The sequence below is a fragment of the Ooceraea biroi genome, chromosome 9 (genome assembly GCF_003672135.1).
Source record: "Ooceraea biroi isolate clonal line C1 chromosome 9, Obir_v5.4, whole genome shotgun sequence".
In the NCBI taxonomy this organism is placed as follows: domain Eukaryota; kingdom Metazoa; phylum Arthropoda; class Insecta; order Hymenoptera; family Formicidae; genus Ooceraea; species Ooceraea biroi.
This window is the reverse complement of record NC_039514.1, coordinates 11,669,826-11,690,560: the sequence shown is the minus strand read 5'-3', so window position 1 is coordinate 11,690,560 and position 20,735 is coordinate 11,669,826. Positions and strand designations below refer to the sequence as shown.

The following is a 20,735-nucleotide window of genomic DNA, read 5'->3' as shown; positions in this document are numbered from 1 at the left end:
AGTAATGAGAGAACGCAGTTTTATTCTTCTCTCTATATTCTAAAAAAATTGCTGTAAAGCTCTCGACATTAATAATATATATGTATTTTATGTATTTTATGTATTCTGCATTCCTTTCTCCCGTTTTATTCTCTGCTCCTTCTTTCCGTGTGTACACTTTGTATAATTAAATTTTCAATATTATTTCAAACAGTAGAGAAACGTGATTCTTTAGAAAGAAAAATCATTATTTTTAATGATTCAATTTACCTTATTCAAATATTCCTTCTCAAGCTACGCTCAGCAAAGTTTCATTTCATCCCAAGCTTGACTCAGATTTTAATTATCTCGATGGCCATGTGTGAGCGGTCATCATTCCAGTTACCGATCGCGAAATCTCGGAGCAAGCTAAAGCTATTCCAGAAACTATTCTATGATACTCACGACGAGTACCAACGAAAGTTCATGGAGAGCCTGTCCGCATATCGTTGCGACTATCCCAGCTGGATTACCCACTCGCTCGTCCAGTTGCTCGAGTTCGTCCATGTCGCTTTACCATCATCGAGCTGTGTGCAAGCTCGACCACCGCGAGATACGCGGAGCGCCCGCATGTGCTTTGATTTCGAGGCGCGTTAAATCGCGTCGCGTACAGCAATTAGTCTCTTCCCTCCCCCCCCCTCCCCCGAAAGCGGCATAGCTGCTCATTCCCGTCGACTTCCCCCGGGACAATTAGCCTAACTTTTACAGTAAATAAAACTATCTCGAGAGACGCAAATCTTCCGGCCTGGCGATGCTCCGCTTCAACTTGACACTTTCTTGCAGTGAGGGTAGCAGAGGGGAGAAAGTTTCTTGGCGTAAGTAGATAATGTAACTCAGAGAGAGGATAATACAGTATGAAACAGTTTGAGCGCTATCGGCGGATAATCGCTAGCGTAAGCTTGTTGCGCAACTTGGAAATTCTATTTGGCGTGATGTAACTTTCTTCAATGCTAATCTCAAATTGGCCGATATTGCATAAAAGTAATTGCAGTTCCTCGTGTCGTCAAAATAAAAATGTTGCTCACGATCGCATGCTTGTTCTTCACAAGTTCTTTGAGTTTGGTTTTCTTTTCGGCGAACAATTCATTACGAGTCATTTGGTAGTACGAGTTTATTCGTAAATTTCTATGTAATTAAATAAAATGTTTTAAATATCTTAAATTTGAGCAACACACAGGAATACGACGAAGCAAACTGTAATAGGCGCTTTGAATATCTTAACGTATTTCATCTAAATATCTTGATCACATATTTCTGAGATAACTCTTTTTGTATGGCACCCGCGGAAATCATATCAGTACTGTTCGCGATGTAAGCGAAGGACTGAAAAGGGAAAAGGGACTGAAAACTAGCCGCGCGTGAACCCGGAAACCGGCGGGAGAAAAAGTGGAACAATCGACGGCCGCGTTCGCTCGCGCGAGCCGCAACGAATGACGAAGTAGGTGAAGAGCGTAACGAGTCAGATGAGAGCTCCGGGCATACTTCATTACAAGTGGTATTTCAGTATATTTCCGATCAAACGTGCGCGATATTTTTCTGACGGGAAGCTCCAACCGATCTGGATTTATGATTCGTTCAGTACGGTTGCCCATCATCGATCGCTCTTTCAAAATGCAACAAGAAGAGAAATGTGTTTCTTCCAAAAATAATACTTTTGCAACGATCTAAATAAATGTTAAGAGTAGAAACGAACCTCTTATGAACTCTTATTTTGTTAATAACTTTTTAATACACGAGTGACGGCTAAAACTTTTTGCAAGTTAGTCAGTGCCATATTCTTAGTAATGTTTATCAAGATAATTGGAATTAATAGAGATCGCTCCTAAACTTGAAATTTACCAAAATTAGATTTCATGTACAAATTTATAAATCTTCCAATTGTCGAAGGAACGTTTTCTTCTGATTTTACAGTCACATTTATCTCGATTATGCGTTCTCAAAAAGCGGTCCTCTAAAAATCGCACGGCTGCAAATTTGCCATTTTTCCTTCCCGGCATTGAAGGAAACGTGGACGACATTCGCGTAAAAAGCGCTTTATATAGAAAGAAGTCCAAGTCCTTTCGGAAGTCCTCGTCGCGGTTTGACGCGGAGCTTGCCGTTAAGCTTGTCGGTGATCCGGAAGAACGTCGAGTGCGATCACGGCGATCGGATCGAAAGGGCGAGTTCGCGCGGGACAAGAAGCCACGGATGCCGGGGACTCTCGGAGGAAAAGGAAAAAGAGGAAAAAGGAAAATCGCGTGTAGCCCGCAATAAAGCAGGTAGTGACTGTAACGAGCCCGGGCCGGGTGAACGGCACAACTGGCGCCATCTGCGAGTCGGCACTTGAACCGGCGTCTGACAAAAACGTTCGATTACTACTGCGAGTGGTCGAAGCTCGCGCGGACGGACGCGCCCGCTGAGAGCAGAAGAGCGCTTCGGAGCGGAAGGAAGACCCTCTCTTCCGGAAACTCACTCGAAACTCACTCGATTTTGTTCGCGGGCGATTTTGCCCCGCGCCTGTTTTTCTTTTCGATCTCGCCCTCTCAATCCCGCGCACTCGGGGGTTGTTCCAGCGGAAGCGGCAAGGGATGATGGCCAAGACAAAAGGAGCACCGCGTGCGAAGGGGGATCGCGGGGTGGCATTCTTGGCCGCAATCTTTTGTAATCTGATTTCGCCCTCGCGCCCGCCCCGCCACTCCTCCACTCTCCTCCAAGTTTCCCCTTGCTGCTCCATCGTATCGCCAACTTTTAACCGGAACTGTTTGTTTCGCCGTTTAACTTACGCTCTCTCTGCATCCCTCTCATCACCGCGCGACGTACGGAATTTACGTGGGAAACAATGCGCTGGAACCGAGTTCGCATCGCGATGAACGGCCGATTTGAAGAAGATTACTCCCGTTGGAAGCGACTCCTGAGTGCTCGTGACACGAGTTTTCCTCGCCTTTTATTGCTGATGATAATCTCCTAATGATTTAATATTGCTAGGCTGAGAACAAAATCTCGGGATTCATAGATATGCGTTTTTTGTCCTTTGCTTATCACATTTCACCATATCTTGTGCTATGGTATTGACATCGTAAAGTTTAAACACAATGCCTCAACGATAACGTACGTTATACGACAATATAAAAACGACAATAAGTCTGTTGGTTTTTGTAATTTAAATGAGGAATTTCTCTCCGCGTTTTTCCAATTAATTTTGATCGCTGGATTTACAGGAGCAGTTCGAAAAATATATATTTTGCGATAGCTATGCAATTTGTCAAGCCGCGTAAATAACGAGAAACAAACGCCGCGAGTGAACGTCGCAATGAGGATTTAATGAGATCGTCCTGGTTTCACGACATCGCGAAAAAATATTATTACGCTCCCGCGAACCTTAATAGAAAATATTTTCGCCCGCGCGTGCTGATAATTGTTCGAAAACAAACGCATTTCAACGGTGCGATTTTGTGAATGCTCCGTACATGCACACTCCCTCCCTCTCTCTCTCGCGCGCGCGCGCGCTCGTACGAATATTTTTATTCCGCGTTTCCTGTAGAATAAACACCGGCGCAGCTGGCACAATCATTTCGACGTATATTTTCCATGTACAATAAACAGAAGCTTATAAGACTTAAAAATACAATGTCGCTCGCGCACCAGACTAGTGCTTGTCGGCAGTTTTCGATGCAACAACAAACAAACAGTGCAAGACAACGGGCGGCGTATTCTTGCTTTTAACGAAGCCGCATTTTTTAGCGGTCGCCACTTGGTTACCGGAACTTTTGATGGAAAAAGAACTTCTTTTTGTGCGTTCGGTCGCGCTATTGTTTCTCACGGAATTTTCTCTGATGCTGGCGACTTAAAGATTTTAATACGGAAGATGCAAAAAAGGAGGAGAGGATCTCTCCTAACTTCATTTCTCTCGCTGGCCACCACACTTGGCTCGTTGTACAAAGTTAACGCGACGAAAGACGATTCTATCCAAAGTCCCTCTCAAATAAAATTCCAAGGATCTTTCTAAGAAATTGCATCTAATTTCTAAAGCAGATTCGTAGTGTGTGGATAACTGTGTGCGAGAAAATTAGAAAATGAAAATTGAATTACGAAAATGTGTGTGTCTTTCACAACTTTTCATGAATTTTGTTATTTACATTACTGTCTTACATTACATCTTTGTCTTTCTATCAATTTCCTTTTGTAAAGCCAGGATTTTTTTATATTTTCTACCATCTGATTTCATTAAATTCCTCATTATTATCGAAATTTTAATTGTTGATATTATAGTTTCTGTAGGCTACAATGCGTGAAAATACTATCGTCATCTCTTATTATAACGTTTTATTTATTCAATTGTAATTATCATCTTTCTATATATATATATAAACAATTTAAAGAAGAATATTATACGTTATAATGTAATATGTTTTAATTACTTTCACGTGCCAATAATGTCATTGATGCACAGCTCCAATAACAAATATTATTACGTAGATTTAATACCACCTGTACGAAATATATATATAAAACACATGATACAATTAAATATTTTGATTACAGCGCTGCCGCGAACGATATCGTGTAATTTATCAGAGTTCATATAGGGAAAATATACTTAATAATATAATCTATTTTGCTGTGCTCAATCTTCTGTACATTAAAATGCATTTTAATCGCAGTTATTAATTTCATCCTCTACGATTTATTACCTCAAAATAAACGTATTCTTTCGTACGTGTGTGCTAACTCGGTTTTTATAAAACCGTGCTGCTCATTTTGGATTTAGATTTTATAAATCTGGAAAAATGAGAAAAAGTATAATAAGCAGCAGTCTAGCATTCAGTTTCTCGAATTAAATATGCAATGGCTCAAAAATACCAAACGAGACACCACACCGGAAATGAACCGTTCGCAAAAATTGCGGAATTGCGTCAAAGAAGAACTCTCTGGAGGAAGATCGAGAAACTTGCTGGAATGCAAGAAGAACTGTCTCCCGGGAGGGACTCCGTTCTCACGTTTTGTTCTCACGGAGAGCCAAGCTTCGCAATAACGACGATGCCTACATGTGTACTCGAGTCTCATTCCTCACGTTGAACGATCTTCTCGCGATGTTGGAGAAGTCGGAGGTGACAGTTATATAACGACAAAATCAGTTTCCATACAAACGCGATTATGCATCATCATTTTTACACGATAACATTTTGCTGCAATAACTGCTACGAGAATGGTAATAAAAAATTTGTAAATTAAGCTTTTTCAAGGAAAAGATATTGCTAAGATACTAACAATTATTCTTTCCCTTTATCTCTCTCTCTCTTTCATTCTGTTTTTCTTTCATCATAGGCAGATTTTGTAAAATAAAAATTTATAATTAACTTATAATTTTTAATAATATTTCTGAGGTGATATTTAAACGTGCGTGCCACTCATTGTTATTTTCAAAACGAGATAAATAGTAAATCACAAATTTCTTGAAGACATTGTTCGAGATAGCCTTGTGAGTTAATTGTATGAGAAAGAAAACACACGCAGATACACGAAGAATAATGCTACATATATCACAAAGATCCTTCTCAGATGGAGAAGCGAGAGGATCGTCCTGTAACAAATACTACGGCAAACAATGGGGCGCGCACATTGCTGGGGCATGAGAACATGTTAGGGAAACCTGCAACAAAACACTTTCCGCACGCACGAAGGAGAGCTTAAAGAAGACACTTGCATTTCGACGCATATTGAAACGTGTTCGGCGTTTGCTCGATCCGTGAGATTCATGGATTCCCCGTACACCCCACTGGGAAAGTTGTAATGAGCTGACACGGCGAATTGGCATACGGATTTATGCAAATGGTTTGCGCGAGGAAGATTACAGTCAAGCGGATCTGAACGCGCGCGCGCAATCGCGCGGGCACCGTTATTATAATAGTTCATAATAATTTTTTCGTGCGTTAATATAAGCACGCGACCTAGAATTTATTACGTAATTATCCACGGACAAAACGCGGCGAGCTCGCCTACGTGTCGCGTTCTCTCTCGTGCTCTCCCATTATCCGGCTTCTGGAAAATCCGAAATTACTCTCGCGTGCTGAAGCGTATTCGGGGTATACTCTCGCGTCGCGAGTACTCGCAATGAGGTAAACTCTAATTCATTGAAGTGGAATACAATTGCGCGATTAATAAACGATAAAACCCGGTCTCGATTCCTACTGATACGAGCGCGCGAGTCGCGCGGAGATAAATAATAATTCAGGATTTCGATAATAATCGAGCATTCGTTGCGTGTACCTCAAAAAAGAAAAAAAACGATAGTTGCTTGTATGTATACATGGTATATATAATATATGGTTATCACAAAATGTATTTCGCTGTCAGCGATAATTTCTGATACCTGATAATAGCCGAAGCTAGTTGCTAATAGTAAGTAAACCCAATGCTCGTTACAGCGCGTGTTTAACGAAAGGAATACGCGCGCTCGCGAGGCGCGAAAGCGGATTTTACGCGTTTGAGCTGGGGGAGGGGATTAATGAGATACCGAAATTAATTCGAGCACGAATAAAATTCCATTGATTTGTTGTTGTCACAAGTGGGATTCCCGTGAACGCGTTCGCGCATAACGATCTCCTGAAACGCGTGAAGAGGAATGCGCGCTCGCTCGATGTCGAGTCACGCGTTTTAATTATCGTTCCGCGCCACTTCTTTTAATTTGCATACCCGTGCCTCCTAGTTTCAGGCTCTGAAATCAGTCGGGCCTATCGCAATTTCGGCGCAAAATAGAGATCCGCGTCAGGAGCATATACGCGCGCAGGAGGTTCCTACGCCCGGTTGGTTCCTACGCCGGCGTTCGAATCACCGTGCATATCAATTCCGCACTGCAATCCATCAAGCGTTGAAGTCTTTCCTTCTGTGGTCGTAGAAGCCTCAAGTGAATTTGTATCCAAGTGTCCTAGAAAACCGAAAAGCGACAGCAATCGCACCGCGCACAAGCCACTTTCAAATTAAAAAGCGATGAAAGATTTTTATATATGCAGTTGATCATTAATCAATATTTGTTACATTTAATTTGTATGCCTATTGCATGTATTATTGCGGCTATGGTAATTTCGAAACTTAATCCTTAAAATGCTATCTTTAAAAAGAAAAAGATTGCGAGAAATGAAAATTGGAATATTCAGGAGTGATCAATGTCCTCGTATTTGATATAAGAATAATATAAAACTTATTAGTAATAGATTATGTATTAATACATTTTACCCATGTGTAGTCACCCATGTTCAGTCGTTAATATATTGGGTTGACCGAAAAAACTGTACGAATCTTCTTAGCAAAATTCAAACTTCAAACTTTTGTATTAATTCTTAAAACTTAATACAAAGTTTTGCGTTTAACTTTTACTACAAAAAGTCCGCACAGACTTTCCGGTCAACCCGATAAATTAAATACATTTACTGACGTATCGCTGAGACGGTAGAACGAACGGATAAAATATGTAACATCAATTTCAGCACTTTTCAAATTGGAAACGGATTTGTCGGGTATATGCCCGCCTAGTTATACATCTAGTTGTACATCTCTCGTTTGTTCAGATAAAAAAATTACTTTACTTTAGCAGAAAAAAATCTGTACCATCGTGGTTCGCAGAATGCAATCTCCAGAGAACGGGTCGGACGCGAAAACCAGAATTCGTTCGGCAACGAAAACTAAAATTCGTTGGCTCAAAGCTTTCGTGGCCGTAGAATATGTTACGCGAGAATATGGCGCAGCCAAATGCAATTTGGAAATTACCTCCGGCATGGTGATAATTTAACTTATACCGTTCGCCGACGTGCTGTTACCTGCGTTTTCGTCGTACATTTTACTCACGGATTTTGGTGTTAGAGTCACTTGTGATAAGAAAATACGTGTAGAAGGAAAACAATATGAAACAAGTATCATATAGATTTTACCATAATTTTTCTATAATTAACCATGTGAATCTTAATTGAGCGTCATACTGAAATATATTGTTTTAATTCTGAAATACCGACGTTTGTTTTAGCAATTTTCAAAGTGTTTTACAAAAATTCTGTTTTGCATGCTGGAGAATTCAATAACGAAACATTTTTTCCTATTTTGCAATTATAATTATAGTATGAAATACTTAACGACTAATTTTATGTGTAACATGTCAAAAATATCAAAATGATTGCACGTTATTTTTATATGTATGCTAATGAATCTTTTGTCCGATACTAACATTATCGGAATTTGATTTAGTGCAACGAGCAGCATCTTTTAGCAATGACTAGTCAGGCGTGTCGATGCCTAGTCGCTCGAAGGATTTTTAATGCGATTTACTGCGGCATGACTCGTGTCCCGACAATAAATATCGGTTATCGAGCTTTCAGCCGCGGAATATCACGCGATATATCGAGTGTCATGGATCGGAGCGTGACACATGGCGAGCGAAATGCTGTTTGTCACACGCATTAAAGAATTATGATCTTAATTATACCGTGCACACGTGTTGTACACACGCATGTAACGTAATATCTTGTAATGTTAAGGTTCTGTCATATTTTTACTTAATTCATCTCGAGATTGATAACCGCGATTTCGTACAAGTTTAAAAATTAGAGACGTTAGATTTCCTCCTAAATTTCCCCCTAAAATAATTCTTATTAGAACATTACTTACTAATCTTTCGCAGCTTTTAAAACTCGCACGCGAAAAATTAATTAAAGTTTCTACATCCGCTCGGAACTATATATACTCCTTTGCAGTTTTCTCGGACGCTCGCGGAACTCTTTTTCACAAAATGTCCCGCTCTCAGCCTTACAGTTTCCTTAATTAAGCTTATTCTTATTGGATTCCCCTAACCGATTGCAGTAAAATACATATATAAAATGCAGAGTACAAAGTTAATAAAATAAATCTCACACAAACTAAAATAACGCTTGTTAGAGTGAAAGCAATTAATGGTGAAATTAATTCTTGTTTTTTGTAAAAATGTACTTTATATCTACTTATTTTTCTATTTTATTATTTGTCAGGTTTAGGATTCTTTTTTAAGTAATATATTTTTAATAACGATATTTTTACAAACTCTGCTTTTGAATGCCAAGATAGTATTAATTAACTATGCATCAACTCATTTCCACAGAAGAAGTCCACAAATAGAACATTGATTAGGTAATCAATCTAGATGCAATGTTCCAATATTACCATGATAATTTAATAACCTTAAGTTAATTGACTGCTTTTAACCTACGACAATGTTTAACGGTTCTTCCTGTCACGGTGAAACTCGATTATTATAAACAGCAAATGCTTTTAAAAGTATATATTATATAATATATATAATACATGGCGTTCGTGCTTTCAGAAATGGTGTATGATTTGATGGAGGCAGCGGTGACGGAAGACCCATATTTTTACATGGATGCCGGCCTGGACGGATTTCCAGCGTTTGGCTTTCGACCTGGCTCTGAAGTAAAGCAGCCCTACCGGATATACCTCCCGGAAAAGTTGCCGGCCGAGTTCACGCTGGTGGCTACATTCAAGCCGACCTCCCTTAGAACGAGCTACCTCTTCGCCGTTCTTAATCCCTTCGAAACCGTTGTCCAATTGGGCATTAGAATCTCGGTAAGCTCCGCGTAATACTGCGCCCGACCCTCTAACTTTGCCCATGCCCGACCGAGACTTTTGCAAGCCCGACAAATTATTTGCAACTCCACACAAGGCCTCGCTTTTGGGAACGTTACGCGACTTTATTAAGGATCACGAGCGGCGTCCGTGAAGCAGCCGAGCGTGATATCAGAGAAAATAATAGCGTATGAGATTCAGGAGCAAATGTCTCGCGCGGAAATGAGAGGATGAGCGTGAAATACGACGTCATATTAAGTCGCGGGGAAATCCGCTTTAACAACTGAGTGGTTATTGGCTCTTTAACTGTACTTTATTAAGGTGTCTTGGATGTTTTCTTACGTTATCATGTATATTTCCTGAATATATATGTATAGATGAATAACGAAAAAAATTATTTTATATTGTATATAATAACGATCATTCTTCGTTTTCTATAACAGTTTTTCTTTCATTCTTACTTTCCAGATAATACTTTTATCCTTATCGCATATACAAGCAAATTCATGATTAATTACATTTAAATATAAAAAGGAAAAAGTTATTATATTACTAACAATAAGTTATATCAAATACCTTGTATAAATTTTGATTTCGTCTTCACGGTACGAGAAATTACGTTTTTATGGTAAATGCATTTTGAGAGCGTACCATCGTATAATGCGGTACTTTAAAGGACGTTTACTAAACGCCCCCATTTATCGATTCCTACGATGCCACAGTAACACGGTCGATTCTAAAATTTCTTCTGCTCTCGGGGAATCTTTTCAGAAAACCATTCGCATAGCGTGTCATGTACATGTTTCGAACAATAAGCAAGCTTGGCATGCTTTGGACATTTTAAGAAAACTTCAATGCTCACGGAGGTATCTTCACGCAGCATCGTCATAAAATTATAACAGGAACGTTATGCCTCGTTTATTTGAATTATTTCGCAATTTCTCGCTTCGCGAGCTTTTTACAAATTTTATTTTACGCATAGATGTAGATCCGTACCGTTCATACGGAATACACTTGATTTATTAATACGAAGCATTACGTGGAGAATACATTTGGGCTTCGTCAGAATAGTTAGTTCCGTAATCGGATTCACGCGAAGTTTCATAATTTTAATAATCACGAAGCTCACTCGCCAATCCGCGACTTAGACGGCGAAAGTGCTGTGACGGATCCACGAGTTTCGCATTGTCTTCATTATGCCTCCAGGACGGACCGGGTTCGAACCAGAATATCTCGTTGGTCTATACAAACTCGGACGACCATTCGCATTCCGAGGAGGTGGCGAAATTTACCGTACCCAAGCTGACGAAGAAGTGGTCGAAGATCGTCATTAAGGTCTCTACGACCGACGTAACCTTCTACCTCAATTGCCACGAGATGGCCCGGCAAAGGGTCACCAGAATCCCCCAGGAATTAGTATTCGACACCGCGAGCACGCTCTACATCGCGCAAGCCGGACCGCACATTCAGGAGCGATACGACGTGAGTACCCACCCGCTACCATTATGGATCCCTTTTTAGGAGCCATTATTTTCATTTTCACGAGAATAAAAAAAGAAGAAACAAGAAGAACGACATGCTGCGAGCGTGCGCGCCGCCACGAAACGAGATGAAACTGCGCTCGTCGCTTCGGGGATGTTCCTCACCCCCGAAATCAGCGAGGTTGCGCGCGCGAGCCCGTGTAACGTGTAACGATGCAGCACGGACAAGCGCGGGCTCGTAATATTTTTCTCGACTCTCGGCTGTAACGCGAGAGGAACTCTCGCGCGAATTCGCGAGGCGACCGCGTAAGTTAGTTTCGTTTCGTGGTGCCGCGCGCGCTTTGCGGGTCCCCCCGAACCGACGTGGTCCTCTCGTCTCGACGTGCCGGACGCGCGTCGGCAAATTGATTCCGTTTGTCCGCGGAATATGGAACGAATTCATTAAAAACGTGCCGGAAGGTACGCCCGCATTTGCCAAATCCTCTTTCGTATTCCGGCAATTCCGGCGCGCATTCAAAGATGGATCCCCGTGCATTTCGAGGAGATTTACCTCACATTTCCTCTCACTGGCGCTATCGGCCATATCGGATTAAGCCCGGCATCGAGACGAGAGTCATCCGTTCGGGAACCAGCAACCGAATTTTCCCATCGCACACACATTCGTTACTCGTTTCACGAGTCTCGTCGTCGTTATTAAGAGGGTCAGCCGCGAACTTGAAAATAAAATGTGAGAGCCGCGGAATTAAAAGCGGCGACTCGTAGTAGTAAATCCATACCGGTACATCCTTTAAGAATTTAATACCGTATCCGGTATCCTCCGCTTGATAAAATAAGTAAAAAGGAGAGCAACGAGCAAAAGGGTAACGTGGAAAAAGAGAGAGTGCCATCCGATAAGAGGCAGTGGTTCAGAAGAAGTGGATGGGATACGAAATATCTCATCGAAATCCTATACATTGACGTTACGGATCTGTTGTCTCGGTTTCCACTATTGCTCTCTCAAAGAACACTCTTGAGCAACTCGAGAAACGTCGCACACAATGAAAATCGAAAGATTTTCTCCAGTCGCCGTGGACGAGATAAAGGAAAGTAATTTGTGATCGAGCCTTTCACGCTAGTACAACAATTTGCGCTGACAGATTAATTTTAAGAATTATGCTAAGAGCCAAATTCATATTGGTGGAGCGTATTGATTTGTCGATTCTGTAGCTGTTTTAAACAAATACGAATAAATAATTACATTTAATGGTATATCCAGAATAGTATACTGAATAATGCAAAATATTAAATAATTACTTAAAATAGAATATTGAATCAAATAATAATATAATAATGATAATTGACATTAACAATAACCGACGTTAAATAAAAAAAATGATTACACGCTATAAATGATATAAATGATATTCCAAATGAATTCCAATCCAGGAAGTTAAAAGCAATGAAGCTTTAAGATTCAAGTTGATGCACGACTACACGTAAAAGCACACGTTGAAATACACAGCCCTGCCGTACTCGAACCAAAAGCAATCGTTCTTCGAGCGATGATGCTTGTGTACAGATATTCTTGTATTTCGTCCGAAATAATTAATATTGCTCGGTGCGAGTATGGCATGGGACTAGTATTTACGCATCATCCCAGTCCTTTAGAATTTCCATATCATATTAACAGCAAGGGGAGCGTGATTACATATCATCGATACGCACAGCGATAATTAGTTCTCATCCTGACGCAATGTGATCATCTACGCGGAGCGGCCACGTGTTGCATGAAATGCATTGATTTACCGGATCCTTCGTTAATTAGTTATCCTCGATAATAGGACTATGACATATTGTAATATTTCGTGTCACAGTTATGTGACGCCGCTTTTATCTTTGCGACGGGAATTTCCCTTGCAATAATTAATTATGCACCGTATTATGAAAATTGCGCGAACCATTGCGGATCTTTTATGTCTTCATTTAATAACGAAATGAGATTTTTGCGATTAACTGATCCGGATATTGTTTTACACGAACGAACGCAAGGATATAATTTTAAGCGTTGCATATGTATCGTATATGAGTCGTTTCATCATTAATATAGTACGTACCGACATATAAAGTTAGTCAATATATAAGATTGATAATTATTAATCGCCTTGTCATCAGCTATGTCGACAATCTCTTTAATTGCGTCGAAAAAGAAAAAAATATCATTTTACATTATAGATAGGAAATAATTGAAGAACTCAATCATCGATTTTGTGCACTCAAAAATATAAAAAATTAGTCTTGTATGATCTATTATTCTATAATTTTCATTCTGAGAGATCTGATCCGCTTTCATGCAATCAGATTAAATCAGTATGAATGACAAATAGTAATCTAATCAATGAAAAATAATTAACGTTTACAGAATGCTATATTGAAAATCACATTTATATAGCATGAAAACTTGCATAACGAATGACAATATAGGAAATATCTGTTGCGCTTCTATATTTTTTATTTACCGATACTCTGGCACTTCGTAAATCACGAGAATCCGTCGTTGAAGATATCAAAATTTGCTCGATCATTCAGAAAGCTAGACAGACGTAAAAATCGGAATATGCGTCGGAAAAATCGCGCGATTTCCCATTCAGCTTCCGTTGCAATTTTGTGCAAGCAACGACACACATCGAAACGGAGTTACATCGCACCCGGGAGACATTCTTATCGTGCGTCCGCTGTCGTTTCAGCCGGGCGATGCTGTCTTCTGCGTCTCTCGCCTGACTTTTTCATGTCTGGCCGGGATAACAGCACGAGGGAAAAGTTCCGCGCGGTCGTTCCGATCGGCTCGATTCGCAAGTTCTCGCCCCTCGCGGACTAATCTCTATAAATTGTGGCGCGCCGTCACCGTCCCCTTCGCCGACGACAACGGCGGGAGATGTTTTGCAAGGTGATAGTTCCGCAAGGAGGACGCGACGGATACGAGCCACCATTTTCTCTGGAGACGGAGAGACGTCCGTATTTTATATGGCGGATGCAATGGCGGTTAACGTGCTGGCTACTAGACATGCACGTGTGTGAATACGTGCGCAAAATTTCGCGTTCACTGACACATTATGTCGAGTGGTTTCATCCCTGAAAAAGTAACGTGTCCGATGAAGACGCGTCGTCGCCGAGAAATTTTCCTCTTTTCCCGAATGGCTCTAGTATGCCGAACCAAACGTGTATCATAGGTTTCACGAAACATGTCGCGCTTTACCTTTTCATAAAAATGTTATCTTGTGTATTAATATCAGAAGTGAGAGCGACTAATTGGTGATAAAGGGAATTTCACAAAGCTCGTTTCCGTCGGGTTGCGAAATCCTTTATGCGAAATTCACAACGATGAGTAATGAGTCTAACAATATCGCGCACGTGTCAAAACCTTTTTCCGAAATGTATTTCTGTCATCATTTTCTACAGTCCGTGGATACTGATGAAGAATTATTATTTCCACGTAACTGTTGACCGAGTTTAACTTCGTGTTCGAGTTCTCTTATGGATAGAAATTGATGTTTCTGTTCGGCTTGAATAAATAATCCCGCGAGCTCACCGAGGACTCTGCGATATTTATTACGTAATACTTGTTCATACGGAACAATTAAATTCTTTTTCGAAGTGCTTTTACTTGCGCGTGGTATTTATTCGATTTTAATTGAGACATTTGGTAACATTAAAACTGTCACTGTTTTAATGCGAAATACAAAAGAAAACTACGTTGAAAGCTATACAAAACAACCTTTTAGTGAGGAAAAATAAACAACTATCATGATAACGAGATAAGTTGGTAAATTAAATAAAGTCGCAGTGAAAATGTAATAATATGCAATCCATTGAGTTGTTTGATCAGATACATTTTTATAATATTTAAAACAATTCTTTTAATGTACTGAAGCAATTTTATAAAATCATTCTCATAAAATCGAAAAATATTGTGTTGTTAATATTGTATGATATTTATATAGCTGTCTTATATATGTGTGTACTTTATCTTGTACTTCACATTATTAGCGATTTTTCGCGTTTCTTATCAGATGTCTTCTTAAAATGCTAAGGAAAGTTTTAATTTTTTTGATATTTGCAAATATTTAATCGAGCGATCACTGGTAAATCATTGATCGCAATTTGTGTGAGCGCTGCGATTCACCACCACGCAACCACAGTAATTTCGAGTGTTTTGAACAATTTTGCTGCGCTTGTGGTTCATCTCCGCATCGACATCCGCAATATTCGCGGTATGCTCCGAAACGCGTAATTAAGATCCGTGATATGTACGGAAGTGCGTAATAACGCCGCAAGTATTTGAAAAATTTGCGATGCGTATGTATGCGCGTACAGATCCATCACATCAGCGAATATTTGAACATCTTTCGAGATTTATGAGAAAGTTCGTTAAAAACTAATTCATGTAATTAAAAAATCCGTATTTTAATATCATTAATGCACAGAGATGCATATTTATTAAAGTAAAATTAATAACTGTAGAGAGTCACTTTTGTGAGTATCGTTTTAAAATTAAAGAACTTAAATAAGGATATCACACATGAATTTTGCGTAATATTACAGCTTCTTATCTTTCATGCGACGACACGTGATGCAATTAAGATCAAAGGGAAAAGGGATAAGCTTTTCGTCGACGATTTTATTTTTCGAAAATATATTCACGCGGAACATCGTTACATCACGTGAGTGCGATAATACGACGGCGACACCACGCACACACACTCTTTGCCTTGGAAATATGTCAGCTCTATATTACGTTAGCACCGCGAAACTAGCTTCTACGTGATGCTGAAATTTGCATAGAATTTGCGTCGCTGCTACTGCGGAACGCCCGAAAGGTCATCGTGGGAAAAAGACAAATCTCGTGACGATGTTACTGCAGCTGCCACTTCTGCTCCTCAATATCTCGTTTGGAAAAATAAGAGGACTCGCGTCTCAAGATAAGATACACCAAAAGGTGAGAAGAGAAAGAGAAGAAGAGAAGAAACCTCTCGGTGGAAGATGTAACTCTCCCTCGCGCGAAACACTCGCGGGAAAAACTCGGAATAAAGACGGAAAGGGCTCTCGACGTCCGCGCGCGCGAGCGCGCGTTTAATGCCGCGACGAAGAGAAGCGACCATTAACCCGCTCTAATTCCGCTGTGTTATTATTACAAACAGCACCCCGACGCGTTGTATAATACAAACGGCGGCGCACGACGCGATGGGGCGCACGGAAAAATTAGCGCGTTGCTCCAACGCGGGGTGGAACACCGCGATAAGAATGCCTGGAGAATCCGTCGGAAAGGGATGAAGAGCCGGGGGATGGCAGGCAGGCAAAACGTCCGTGTCGTTACCCATCCTCGGGTAAGGAGGGATATCCATAAGAAGAACGCGGGCAGAAGGGGGCGAAGGGGAACAGAACGTAACGAGGATGAAGTGCACGTGCATCGCGCGCACCGGCATAAGCGACCCCCGGAACACGGAGTACCGGGACAGCGCCGAGGGATAGTAAGAGGGACGAGAGAGAAGGGGATGCCTCGTTGTTACCGGATAAGAGCAGCGGACGGTCGGCCTCGTTCTCTACCGACGAGCTTTGATGCGCAGCTCATGCGTGTAAGGAGGAACGATCGTCCCCCTCGTAAGAAATCGGTCGCTTGCGGGAGTGAACGTCAGCGGGAATCCCTGCGCTTGTATCCGCTTGCACTATCGAACGGCACGCGAGGTATTTCTATCAAAATCCAGCAAGCCACCTGCAGTCGAGAAGAGAAAGGAAAAATGTTAATCTTACTCGCATCGTGGTCGAGACGCGGTGAGGGTTGCTCGTACGAGAGTGATCCGTAAAGATTCTCACAAACGGACGATGAAAGGATCAATGAAAGTGGGTCGCGAGGCTGCATCGCTTCCTCTCTTTCTCCTTCTATCTCTCTCTTCGTATCACTAGACCGTTCCAGAATTACACGTTACGGAATCGCGGACAGCGCGACGCTCGTAGAGTAATGAATCAATACGCTTTAATGAGACCGCCGTTCTCTTTTCAACGATCGTTGACGACGATCGCGGTACGATGCACGTAATTGTTCCAACGAGATCAAGCTTTAGGACAACTAACGAAGAATAGCGACGATTCGAAGCGAATTCGGTTGAACATCGTTTTTGAAAAGCACTAGCAAACGGACAGACTTAATTAACCCCTTGGGGCGCGACTTGCTTTATTAGCCGACATTAATTAAAGCGGCGCCACGCCGGATGATATTTTTAACGGCGGTTCGCGTGCCTCTGCTCTAGCCGAGTCGTAAATACGATACGCGCGATCATAAAATTTTAACTATGCGACCAGGCTCGCGGCTTTTTTTCTCTCGTGGCTCCTGGCGTGCTTCCGTTCTCGCAACGAGGGCCATTACGGGCCTGGTGTCGGGGTGCGCGAAGGTTACTTCATTAGAAGAAATTAGCCATTTAGGAGCAGCCTGGCCCGCTGCAGCAACTCCATATACCTTCATTATTGTATAATCACGGAGATAATTACACACTTACAATACTTACAATATAGCGGTAAAAATTAACGAGTTTAATCAGCGGATTAACAAAACAACGAGATCATTTCCTTTGTGGGTGATAAAAGACTCTAGTTGGGTTTCGTTTTGGATCATATCTCCTCAGATTACGGATTGCGTTGTCTAATGAGGCGATCTTACGGATTCGTTTTAATACCTATCCTAGCGATTTAATGAATCGTAAACATAAAATACAGGAAAATAAAATCCCCAGCTACCAGGAAGAGCTTTATTCGAATAAACATACCTATTCCCTCGACTAATGCCAGTATGATGCTGCTTATCAAAGTCAACGATCTATTTAACAAACTTGGTACTTGTTCATTCGGAACGATACCATTATTATTTCAGAGTATAAATTTCTTGTGTCACGGTTATAAAGATCGCATTGTATTGTGCTTAATAATTTTACACACACAAAGCCTCTTTAATTTTCATATAAATGATCGTAGTAATAATTTATAAACGTCAGCAATTACCGAGAGGAGAAAAATCCGGATTTAACGACAAAAAACTGTCCCGACAAAAAATCAACCTGGGACGGTTCCTTTGATATTCCCTCCGTATATTTCCCGGCGAGTTTTTCCGAGCAATCATCAATTACGTAACGCACAACGTGCGCCACGTATTTATTAATCGCGAATAGCAGCTCGCTGCGAGCCGCCGGCGCACCGCCATTGGATTTGGCGCGTGAACCATTTTTCAAGGGATCCCGAAATCTCCCGGAGGCCCATAATATATCCGCAAAGTTAGCGCACGGCGATCGCGCCACGCCGGTTTACGCCACGTTTTAATATCACGCGTACCTGCAAACAAAATGAGCGATGAGAGCAAGGAGGTGATCTCGCAACCTGCGTTCTCATAAACCGCACCGCAACGTGTGCGCGCGCGATGCACACCATCGCCTTCGTTTCGCTCGGATAAAAGCACGGGACAGTTTACGACCCGTCGTCTTTCTTCCGACAATCTTCATCGTCACGCTCGCGAAATACCGTTCGAGAAAAGAAGAGACGACGGACGATCTCGGTAAACGTGCTTGGAATAATTCTGCGTTCGCTCGAATAAACTTTTTAAATACTTGAACTGATTTCTCTGAAAAGCTATCATCCCCCTTCGAGTTTTCGATCAGCGGATGTCAGTGTTTCCCTCGAGATTACTATATCGACGATGGTTTTAAAGTTTAAACTCTTTAAGCTTCGCAGCGTGAACGTTAGTTAATACTCTGACTATGGGATGCGCTAAAATTTTCTTTCCCTGCGTATGATCCATCACGACTGGAGTCATGATTAGCGGAGATAATTGATCGAAGTTGGTTAACGAAGACCGGGATTGTTGAAACAAGATCACCGACGCACTTTTATTCGGAGAGCGCAGCTGTTGATCCAATATATCGTCTTTCATATTATCAAGTTTTCTGGAGAGCGCATTGCTCTCCCATTCAAACGAAATCTGCGGCTCTCTCGATTTTCTGATTCGCAATAACATGTTATATTTATATTCGCAACGAGAAAAGTCCGAATATCGTTTTATTTATATTTATTTATATTTTACATATATATTTCGCTCCCAAGCGTTTTTATTATATCTTCTGGCAAGCTGCGATTAAACTGGAGGAAAATGCTATTACGCGTTCGAATAATACCTTGAAATAGAACAGAGCCGAATAACGTTGGATAAAACGTACCCGCCTCATTAAGTAGTTTCCCGCATATCGCGGGAGTCGGTAGCGCCTCTTGCCTCCAATTTGCCGGATTATGGCCGCGAATGGACGCGGAATGAACAAGATGCGCGCGCGAGCGCCCGATTGAGGGGTGGCCTCGTTCCGCTTTTCTCTTGAACGAAACTCATTTAAATACTGATGGACGCGGATTATTTTCTTGCCATAACCGTCGCCGCGCGGATCCATTCTTCCGCTCCACGCCGCGTACATCTCGTTTCCTGCCCTTCGACCTCTCGTCCTGCCACTTTCCTCTCTCTCTCTCTCTTACACAAATACACACACACACGTGACACGACGTGGCCGTTGTTGTTCCGGTCGCGCGACGGACAGTAAATTGATTATCGATTCCGAATAAATTACGTTCACCCGTGCACACCCTTCGCGTACGGCACCCCTCTCGATCACCGCTCTCTTACCTCGGTCCACGACAGCAACGATGAGTGCCCGCTCATCGAACTTCGCCAGTTGGATAACTCCAGCCTTCTTTTTGAATTGAAATCGTTCGCGTGCGCGTGCAGGATGTCGCGGACGTGGATAGGAAGCTGCCGATAAAATTTCGTTTAACAACGATGGATTTAGAACTACTCGCGCAGCATCGCAATCAAATCCATCTCTGGTGGTTTAATGGATCGTTAAAGTAATAACATTAAGGGTTCGTGTTTTGAAAATTTAAGGCTTTGATAAATTGTAATTCATGTATGAAATTCGCTACGCACGGAAAAGAAAGAGGTTTCTTTAATGTCGTAAACGCGATGTCATCAATACTTGGCAATTGTTAAATTAATAGTAATTAAGAAAATTAATAAAACAATTAGTTTTAACCATTCTTATTTAACATGGTTAAGTAACGTGTCATGAATGAAAATTTCGGGTCTTTATTGAATTCGATGCTCTATATAATTTGTATCTCTAAATCTACTTAACATCTGAGTCAATTTTGTTTATAGCGGATTCTTGATATAATTAGATGTAATTGATACAAAACTGTGTTACGTTAAAATATTCTTGTACTTCCGGGCAGCATCTCATTTTAAATAGAATATTGTTTTTAATACAGAAAAATAAATAGTCTTTCCAATTAGAATCATATTTTTAACGCAGGCTTGAGCTATGAAATAGTACAAAAATCTACCATCGTGCAGTAACTTCATTATTAAATTTTATTCAATTACTTCGTAATAAAATTCCATGTCGTAAAACTCTCGGTTTATTAAATTAATTAGTGTCTCATAGTTGTAAATTCAAGATAATGACGGAAACGAAAAATTCTCGCGTGCTCATTAAGATAACGCATCACGAGGGAGAAATGTAAAAGTCGCGAAAGAAGGATATCTCGTTAATGACTTATAGTCCAGTTTTTACTTGGTTACCTGTCAAATTTTATACG

At 41.1% G+C, this 20,735-nt stretch overlaps 1 protein-coding gene across 1 annotated transcript in view; it reads left to right on the top strand.

The window, feature by feature from the left end:
- Positions 1-20,735, top strand: part of LOC109610977 (collagen alpha-1(XV) chain-like) — a 220,383-nt gene that overhangs the window by 75,631 nt on the left and 124,017 nt on the right. The window contains exons 3-4 of the mRNA XM_020031721.2: positions 9,341-9,600; positions 10,807-11,082. Of these exons, the coding sequence (XP_019887280.1) occupies positions 9,341-9,600; positions 10,807-11,082 (536 nt within the window). The remainder of the gene's footprint in view (positions 1-9,340; positions 9,601-10,806; positions 11,083-20,735) is intronic.